General features: G+C 43.4%; 1 protein-coding gene across 3 annotated transcripts in view; it reads left to right on the top strand.

Moving 5' to 3' along the window:
- Armh3 (armadillo like helical domain containing 3) overlaps positions 1-9,975 on the top strand; it is a 176,170-nt gene that overhangs the window by 147,781 nt on the left and 18,414 nt on the right. For all 3 annotated transcript variants that reach the window (XM_055591672.1, XM_055591670.1, XM_055591671.1), the window contains exon 24: positions 5,534-5,612. In XM_055591672.1, coding sequence (XP_055447647.1) covers positions 5,534-5,612 — 79 coding nt within the window. The remainder of the gene's footprint in view (positions 1-5,533; positions 5,613-9,975) is intronic.

Here is a 9,975-nt window from a genome sequence, read left to right as displayed (position 1 = left end):
TCTTTCTTTCTTTCTTTCTTTCTTTCTTTCTTTCTTTCTTTCTTTCTGACTAATCTAAGCTGGCTTTGAACAGTCAATCCTTCTGAAGAATCTAAGAAAGGCTTTTCTCATGACAGCTGTGTGATATCACTGGGTATTAGCCCTCCTCACCTGGTTAACACAGATTTACCAGGTCTTTCTACTGTAAGATTTCTGTTTTTTCCCAGTCCCTGAATCTAGCCAGCCATCAGTACTGGTGGGAATTAAACTTAGTCTCCTATGGGAGAAAGTATCTGCTCATATTACATGAAACATTCCGTCACATCCTGTAGAGGGATTTTAATTCAGCAACATGGCTACTCTGGCTGGAATACAGGCACACCCTTAGTACATACTTTTAACCCCAAACAGTGAAGGTAAAGTTGGTTTATAGAAGGAAATCACCCATGTTTGAAAGTGACATCTAATTGAATAGAGAGTCAGACAAAGTGATGAATCAGAGAAAGATCTGACAGAATGAGTCAGAGCAGGAGATGCTCAACTCTTGGCAGAAGAGACTAGAAAAAGATAGGCTCCTTGGGGAGCAGAGGGTGAGAGAGGGAGGAGGCAGTTTTACCATGACAGTTGTACAGAGGCAGGCTGTGGAGAGAGAACAGACTAGACACAGGTGAAGACAGAGCCAGAGAATGAGCGGGAGCCAGAAGATTAGAACATATTGAAGAAGTTAGTATGAGGCCAAGCAGAGCTCTTTAGTGAGAAATTGAGAGACTCCAGATTGAGTTGTCAGCTTGGAGAGGAATTTGAGCCACACAGCCAGAGTTGAACCAGCCAGCCAGAGTTCAAAAAGAATTACAAAGAGTGAGCTTATTCAGCAGTAAATTTCAGAGGCTCAAAGCATTCTAGGCCTAGATTAGATTGTATGGAGGCTAGAAGCTTCCAGGACTAGGCCTACAGTAGCAGACAGAGACAGTAAGCCTCCAAGATGGTAATTACATCTGGCTATATGAAAGTTACTTTTACAACATATTAGATGGTTCCAAGGACAGGTCTGCCTAGGGTGACAGGGGATGAAGAAAAGACATATGGTCACATAGAAATAGAACACACAGATCAAGTCTGCAGAAACCACAACAACGTGGACCCTCAGTGCCTTTAATATAGAGAGCTGAGCTGAGAGGCAGGGTAATTACAGCTGAACAGGAGGTGGGGTTTTTATACCGATAAACAGCGGAGGCAGGATTGATGCTATACAGCTGAATCAAGTGATAGGGTTAGATAATCTCAGTAGGAACACTCTCTAAGGGACCAGTCTTCAGGGTGAAGATATCCAGGGAGAAGAAACTAGATGGACTTTTTCTGCACACAGTCAACATCCACACATGGACCAGAGGAAGGAATTGGTTTTTCCCATAGATCTTAGGCTTTGGGGTCCTTGACATGGTCATGCCATGTCAGTAACACACATTCACTCAGGCCCTCACACACTCAGGGCTTCTTCTGTTCCTCACAACGCTGTAGAGTAAAGATTTAGGGTTTTTTCCTTTTCTTTGTGTATCCAGTCATTTGTTTCCATCAATATGAACTCTTGTCAAATTTTGATCTGAGCCACAGAACACAGGTGTCGTGGCCCACAACTTGTATTTTCAGTACTTGGGATACTGAGACAGTAGGATTGCCAAGAGTTTAAGGCCAACCTGGGCCACAAAGTTAGGTCCTGTCTAAAAATAAAATAATAAATCATGCCTATTCTGCTGCACCAGGGAAGAAATGACAAGAACCTACCTATACCAAGGCATTTTATTTCAAGGCGATTCCTTTTTATTTATTTTTAGGCAGATCTTGCCCTCAAATTTATTTATAAAAACAACACAGAGCATCAACCATCTGCAAATAGTGTGTAAAGTCATACCAAACCATCTTCTCTCACCTTGGCAGATAAAAAGAAGCCTTTTCCATGGGGCCTTCACAAGGGTCTGGGCACTTAGGGTAGGAATGGAAACTGAAGGCTGGGCTTGAGCTGAAGCTGCAGCCTCTTTCATGGTTTGAACCTTGGGCTATGGTTGGCATAGCCTGTGACCCTTGGCCGCATAGCCTCAAATCTGCTTCACAAGGCTGGGATGAGCCTTGAAAGCAAGTCGGCAGAGCTTGCAGTTGGGGCTCTTTGGTGTCCTGGCCTTAACCACCTTGGGTGTCACAAAGGCCTTAATGGCCTCTGCACAAGCACTCATTACCTTTGCATTGTTTGCCTGCATCTTCCTCAGACCCTTCTTATTGTGCTTCTTGGGAAAGGGGGTGGTCCTCAGGAACTTGGGGTCAATTCCCTTAAGAGATTCATATCTTTTGGGGGGGGGTGTTTGTTTTCAAGTCAGAGTTTCTTTGTGTACCCTTTGCTGTCCTGGTCTCACTTTGTAGGCCAGGCTGGCCTCGAAGTCACAGATGTCCACCTGTCTCTACATCCCAGAGTGCTGGGACTATAGGCATGAGCCACTGTTCCAGACTAGAGATTCATATCTTTATAATTGGGTTTCTTGATGCCATTTCTGTGCCATTTTCAGGATTGGTTGTATGTGGTGTGGTGGTGTTTTTGTACTCCTGGAGTGCCTGGGACCAGGAAAAAAAAAAAAAAACAGGGATATTTTCTTTATTTTCACACTTCAGAAATTCATTCTTTCTCTCTCTCTCTCTTTCTCTCTTTCTCTCTCCCTCTCGTCTGTGTGTGTGTGTGTGTGTGTGTGTGTGTGTGTGTGTGTGTGTTAAGTGTTTGTGTGGGTAAACTCACCCATGTGGAGGCCAGAAGTGAACATCAAGATATTCTTCCTTAGATGCTTTTGCACTTTATATATTTTAAAATATTTTTATCAATTCTTTGAGAATTTCATGCAGTGTATTTCAGTCATATTCACCTCCAACTCTTCCCTCTAGCTCCTCCCAGATCCATATCCACTTCCTAATACACCCTGAGTTTGTATCCTTTCTTTAAGTAGCGCATTGACTGAGATTATACTGCCTGTATGCTCCTGGATGAGAGGCTGTTACTACAGCATGTCAGCCTGCCAGGATCCAGATCCTGAAAGAACGCTCATCTTCCTCTCCCCAAGCCATTGTCTAGTCATAGATTCTAGTTAGGAGTGGGGACTCATGCTGGAATGTTGAATGGCTGGATGTTGTACAGGCAACTCCAGCTTCTGTGAGTTCATGAGTGATATGATTCTAGAGATAGTTTTGCTCTCATTCTCCCTGACCTCTGGATTTTAGAGTCTTTCCACCCCTCCTCCAAGATGGTCCTGAACCTAACAGAGAGAGTGTGATGTAAAATGTCCCATTTGTGGCTGAGCACCACTGACACCGATTCTTTGTGCTTGACCAGTTGTGAGTTTCTGCATTGCCTACCATCCAAACAAGAAACTTCTCTGCTTAGGTCTGAAAACTGCACTGATCCCTGGGATAAGAGATAAAGTGTGTAGGGCAGTTTGATGCTAAGTTCATTTAGCAGAGTAGCAATAGTAGGTTCATCCCTGGACTTTTGAGCTCTCCAACCTGAGTTCCTGCCAGATGTACAGTACTAGACATGGGTTTTTTTTTTTTTTTGGAGCAGGCCTTTCTATCCAAGCAGACAGTAGTTAGTTACCCTGTAACATTCATGCCACTATTGTGCTTATGGGAACCAAATTTTTAAAAACAGGATCTCCTTTCACTGAAGCTGGAACTCATTACTTTCACTACACTGGCTGGCCACCCTATGTCTCTGCACCACCACACTCTCTGCCGGGGACTCAGGCACACACCATGTTCAGCTCTTATATTGGTGCTAGAGCTCTGAACTCGGGTTCTCACGTTTGCTTAACAAGCACTTTTTTCCCCAGGCCCTTGGAGATTTTTTGAGAGATAAACTTAACAAGATGTGATAACTTTGGATGTGAACAAGTGATAGGCAGGGAATGTTTGAAAGTGATACTCTGATTTTGGTGTCAATGCCTGGAATTTAAATTATGGTTTAGAACTACATACCAACAAGCGTGAAGATTAATGTCAGCGTTGGTGCAGCTTAGCCTCTTCAGAGACTGTTTTGTTTACATGTTGGTCCAGTTTCACTGAGTATCCACCCTGTACACCTCATTCTGACTAGAACGCCAGGCCCCCTAGTGGACACCCCCCTGGTCCCTTTTCATCTCAAGAAATAGTACCATGATTTTTGTTTTTTTTTTTTTTTACTTATATGCTTTTCTCTGTAGTTCATTTTCACATTAGAGGCCTTTGGTTTTATTTCTCAACAAATTATTAAGTCCTTCCCATTTTGATCCCCAGTTCATTCCCATTTTGTAACCTATGTTTAGGAAGAGAACAGTTACCTTGTTCTAATGCTGTGGTAAACACTATAACCAAAAGCAACTTGGGGAGGACAGGGTTTACTTCACTTTACAGCTCCCATGTCACTACCCCAGAGCAAAGTCAGGGCAGGAACTCAAGACAGGAACCTGAAGGCAGGAACTGAAACAGCCCATGAAGGAGTTCTGCTTATTGGCTTGCTTCCAATGGCTGATTCAGCTTGCTTGCGTGCATGATCTTTCCCCTCTCTCTCTTTTTTCTTTTTTTCTTTTTCTTCCTTCCCTTTTCCCTTCCCTTCCCTTTTTCCCTTCCGTTTTCCCTTCCTTTTTTTCCCTTCTCTTTTCTCTTCCCTTTTCCCTTCTCTACCCTCCCCCTTCCCTTCCCTTTCCTTCCCTTCTTTATTTCCTTTCCCTTTCTCTTTCTCTTCCTTTCCCTTCCTTTCCTCTTTCCTTTCCTTTTTCCTTTTCTCTTTCTTTGCTTTGCTTTCCTTTCCTTTTCCTTTTTCCCTTTTCCTTTCCCTTTTTCCCTTTTTCTTCCCTTTTTCCCTTTTTTTCCTTTTCCCCTTTCCCCTTACCCCTTTCCCTTTCTCCCTTACCCTTTTTCTTTCCACTTTCCCTTTTCCTTTCCTTTCCTTTTCCTTTTTCCTTCCCTTCCCCTTCCCCTTCCCCTTCTTCCCCTTCCCCTTCTTCCCCTTCCCACTTCCCCTCCCCCTTTTTCATTTCCCTCTCCTTTCCTTTCCTTCCTTTCTGTGTGTATGTGTTTGTCTGCATGTGTATATCAGGTACATGCAGTGTCCTCAGACGCCTGAAGAAGGTGTCAGATCCCTGTAATTGGTGTCAATGACAGTTGTAAGCTAGCCAGTGTGGGTGTTAGGAGCTGACCTAGCTCTTTTGTAAGAACAGCAGGCACCCTTGACCATTGAGGCATCTCTCTGGTCCTTCAGCATGCTGTTTTATACTATCCAGGACCGCCTGTCCAGGGGCGGCACTGCTCTCCCCCTGTGTTGTGGGCCCTCCCACATCAATCACTAATCAAGAAAATGCCTTACAGACTTCCCTACAAGCCAATCTGTTGGAAGCATTTTCTCAATTGAAGTTCCTCTTCCCAGATAACTGTAGCTTGTGTGAAGTTGGCAAAAACTAACCCAAGGCTACTCACTTTTTATTAATAACTGGATTATCAATTATCTTCCATCTAGGACCATATTAATGCTAATTCTTTATTTCAGAGCCATCATCAATCACTTTAATCCCAAAATTGAGTCCTACGCTGCTGTGAATCACATATCTCAACTATCAGAGGAACAGGTAAGTCCTTACTCTTCCCAGAGTGACCTGGATGGTGGTGAGAACCAAGTAGCTGTTTCTGTCTGGGACTCTTGGACTGAGGTTTGAGCAGGGTGGTAAATCTAGCTGCTGAGAAGAATTACTGCAGAATTGCTTGCTGGGTCTTTACTAGAGTGATACTGTCTTCCTTTGTTTAATTATATAGAGTATGAGCTGAAACTTGATGAGTTACTGTCTTAGAGTAAGTGATAAGGCATTACTTTTAAAGCTCTCGGTCACAGTCATTTTGATTTCTAAAAGTCAGAAATGTCAGCACGATGGTGTAGACCTGTAATCCCGGCACCTGGAAGGTGGGAGCAGGAATTAGAGCTATTCTCGACTCCACAGTGAGTTTTAAGGACAGCCTGGGCTGCTGTCGCCCTGTAGTAAAAACTCGGACAAACCAAAAGAAAAGATATAGGAACTTAGGAATCAATGAAAATTCTAGCCACAGAAAAACTTTTGAGTTCAGTGTAATCTGAAGGTATTTAGCTCATTAAAGCATGAGCTCTTATTGAGATAGATTTTCTTTAATGATTGTGTTTTCTTTGCCTTCAACAGTTATTTCTGGGCAGGTTTTCCTACGGTGTTGACTGAGCTAAAGATGCAGATAGCCTTGTACATTTGTTTTCCTTGAATCTGGCCTGATTTCCCTTCTCCCTCAGTGCCTGTACTCAGCTCTACATTATGTAAAAGTACAAATGGGGATTCAGCATGGCATGGAGTTGAACCCACTGTTTCTCTTGGAGTCTCTCTCTCTCTCTCTCTCTCTCTCTCTCTCTTTTTAATCAGGGTCTTTATTAGAGTACAGTTTGATAAGTACATAACTTTATATAAAATTGCTGCTACAAAGAAAAAAAAGACATGAAACCGGGCTCATATAGCCTATGTTAGCTATATGAATTGAGCTCATCTGGGTAAATTCACTGGTAGCTGAGGATGTCTTTCCGCTCCTGGCTCTCCTGCCTTTACCTTCCAGTGTAGTCAGGCCCACCTTGCTGTTTCATTCTGAGGATTTTGAGTCTTGTATCAAAAACACAGAATAAGATGCTTAGGAGATGGCTTAGTCGAGGGAGGTGCTTGCTGCTCAGGCTTGGGAATCTGAGCTCAGTCGCCCAGCATCCACATAAAGAAGCTAGACATTTCTGTAATTCCAGCATTAGGAAAGCAGAGGTAGGTGGATCCCTGGAGCTTGCTGGCTAGCCAGTCTAGTTGACAGATGAGCTCTAAGTTCAGTCGGTGGCTCTGACATACACACACAGAGAAGGTAGAAGCAGTTGAAGAAAGGCACGGGTTGTGATCCTTTGTCTTCCACACATGCTCACTTGCACACACCCACACTAAATATACGTACATACGTACGTACGTACATACATACATACATACATACATACATACATACATACCCGATTCTCCTTCCTTGCTTCACATCCTTCTTCTAAGTTGGAAAAGCCAAGGAGTGGATTCCAGACTACTGAACCCCTGTGTGCTCTGCTCTCCTTTCTTGCCAGTGCACCATGGGCCAGTCCACCCGGTGAGGCAGCAGGCTAGCTCTTTTCTAAAAGAGCCTTCTCAGTACTCCCTCCAGTGGCTCTTTCTGCAGCCAGATTGGATAGACCTCTATTTATGTGTCAGTTGTTTCCTTTGAGATATTTGTTCTCTTTTGTGAGGCCAGCTGTGTGACTCCATCCTCACAGCTGCCTTTGCAAACGGCTTTCATTTCCTTCTCGTCTGCCAATGGAGCAGAGCAGACTCCTGTTCTTTGGATCTGGAGTTGTCTGTGAGGTATTTATTGATGCTCCCTTTTCCTGTTGGAGCAGTTCATGTTAATTTTATTGTGTCGTTTTTATACAGAATGTTCTGTGTGTTGTGTTGTGTATGTCAAGGGAAGAAGACGATCCTTCTGCTGTAAGCTCTGAAGAGCCTGAAAGCCACAGCAGCATTCATCCCCCAGCAGCTTGGGAAGGTCAGCTGATCTTTTTCTTGAAGTAGCAGCCACCAACCAATAATAAAAATCCACCGTGGCGCATGAGAAACTCAGAAAAGGGAAGATAGCAAGCTGTATCCTCGTTCTCTTTTGCCTTCTTTCAAGGTTAAAAGTGATGATGGAAAGTGTTTCTTGAGTCCACAAGCCAGAAGTGCAACAGTTCCCAGGGAAAGGGACTCCGTTTATTCAATAATGGGGAAGAGGGTTGGGGATAGAATACAATGGTAGAGTGCTCATGAATGCTTGTCTAACATGTATGAAGTTCTCTAGCACCACCAAAGTGATCAACCTACTGTTAAATAGTTAAAATACTTACATGTCTGTGCTGCTACAAAAGGCCAATCAGGATCAGTGGTGAAAGTCTGAGTGTAATCTTTGCAGTCATAGAATTATTGTATACTCATTACCTCTGATACGGTACTATTATCCCAAGATTCTGCTCCCAGAATGGTTTCTCTTCCTGGACTGCCTCTGAAGGGTGCTAAATGGTAGCATTATGATGCACTTGATTTTATCAGTAGAGGCATTTGACTGCCTAGTCTATCTCCAGCATGTGGAGTACGTCTCTCCCTTCACTTGTGAGCATTAATACGAATGTCACAAAGTCAAGTGTGTGCAGCTTCCCAAAGAGCTGGCTTTGAGGGCAGTGAGGCACTGCAGCCTGGGCTGTAGAGGGAGACGCTGTCAAAATGCATGTCAGCCGAAGGACTTTCTGACTTAAGGAGGTTATCAGCTGCTTTTGGTCCTTTCTCACGGCTACTTTCCTTGGTGTTCATTTCTAGAACTCTATCCTTTTGAAAGAACAAAAATAGCAGCCTCAGACCAACCATTACCCTTTTAAGTCATTGTCAGTTCTAGTCTCCAGCCCTCTCTCACTATTGCCCCGACCCTGCTTTTTGCTTTTCATTTCCATGGGAAAGTTGAGTCATTCATCCTGTGTTTCACGCAACAGTTTCAGTGACTACTTTACCTGTACTCAAAAAATATGAGTTGAAGACATAATAGAAGTCCCCTCCTCCTGCACTGCAGTTAAACCCAGGGCTTTACACACTTATTTTTGCAAGTATTCTGCCATTGAGCTACATTCCCCAGTCCCCCTTTCTATGTTTTATCTTGATAGGGTCTTACTAACTTGCTCAGACTGTTCTTTAACTCCCTGTAGCCCAGGCAAGCTGCAGCTTCCTGAGTGCCTGGAAATACACCCCTGTGCCAGCAGACCTTATTTGCTGTTTAAGAGAAACCCTTGGGAACTGGAGAGATGTCTCAGCAATTAAGAGCACTGGCTATTCTTCCAGAGAACCTAGGTTCAACACCCACATCACAACAATCTATAGCTTCATTTCTAGGGATCCAATACCCTTTCTGGGGTACCAGGCTTGCATGTGGTACACAGACATATATGCAGGCAAAACACCCAGACATATGAAATAAGGTCATTTTAAAGAGATACTGCAGTTGATGGTTTAAACATGAGAAGTATGTTAAGGCAGTGTCCAGGGTCTCTGCAGTTGTGGTAAGAATAGACACGGAAGGAAGGAGAGTTGGATTTAATTCAAAAGAGGAAGAATAGAGCTTAGACAATACAGAGGCATAAATCATAAAATATACTCAAAACTAGGACCTGAATAAGTCAGGAAAAATGGAGAATTCCAGAGTTTTGAATGTCATGTCTTTGGGTCACAAAACAGTCTGAAGCTTGGTGGAATGTAGCAGCACATGCCTCTAATTCCAGCACTTGGAAGAAAGAGGCAAGCAGAGCTCTGTGAGTTCGAGGCTAGCCTGGTGAATATAGTTTCAGGATATATAGAGACTCTGTCTACAAAAAAAAAAGTCTGAAGTTTTACAACTTAGAATGCAAGTCAGTCTTTAGTCACTCACACCTCCACCACTTTTTTTTTTTTTTAACAAAGTTTCTCTATGTAATCCTGGCTGGCTTGATTTACCGAGGTCCACCTGCCTCTCCTCCAAAATGCTGAGATTACAGGTGTGCACCAATCGTACCCAGAGTCTCTTCCTAATTATTTGCCTTTGAGTCGATCACAAACAATTATCTTTTGTTTGTTTGTTTGTTTATTTGTTTGAAATAGGGTTTCTCTGTGTAGCCTTGGCTGTCCTGGACTCACTGTGTAGACCAGGCTGGCCTCGAACTCACAGAAATCTGCCTCCCTGAGTGCTGGGATTACAGGTGTATGTCACCATGCCCGGCTTAATCACAGACACTTAGGAAGAGCTTAGCAATGGCCAGCATGTGGCGAAGCTTAGTGGACAAACCTTTCTTTCTTTCCAGTTGTAGTTAAAATTCCCAGCATAACCAGTCCTTGGTGTATGAAAGCGTACACTTACTGGTATGCACATTGA

Source organism: Psammomys obesus, unplaced genomic scaffold (assembly GCF_907164565.1).
Source record: "Psammomys obesus unplaced genomic scaffold, mPsaObe1.curated_primary_1811, whole genome shotgun sequence".
NCBI classification, from domain to species: Eukaryota; Metazoa; Chordata; class Mammalia; order Rodentia; family Muridae; genus Psammomys; species Psammomys obesus.
The sequence above is the reverse complement of the archived record's forward strand: the minus strand, read 5'-3'. Positions and strand labels throughout refer to the sequence as shown.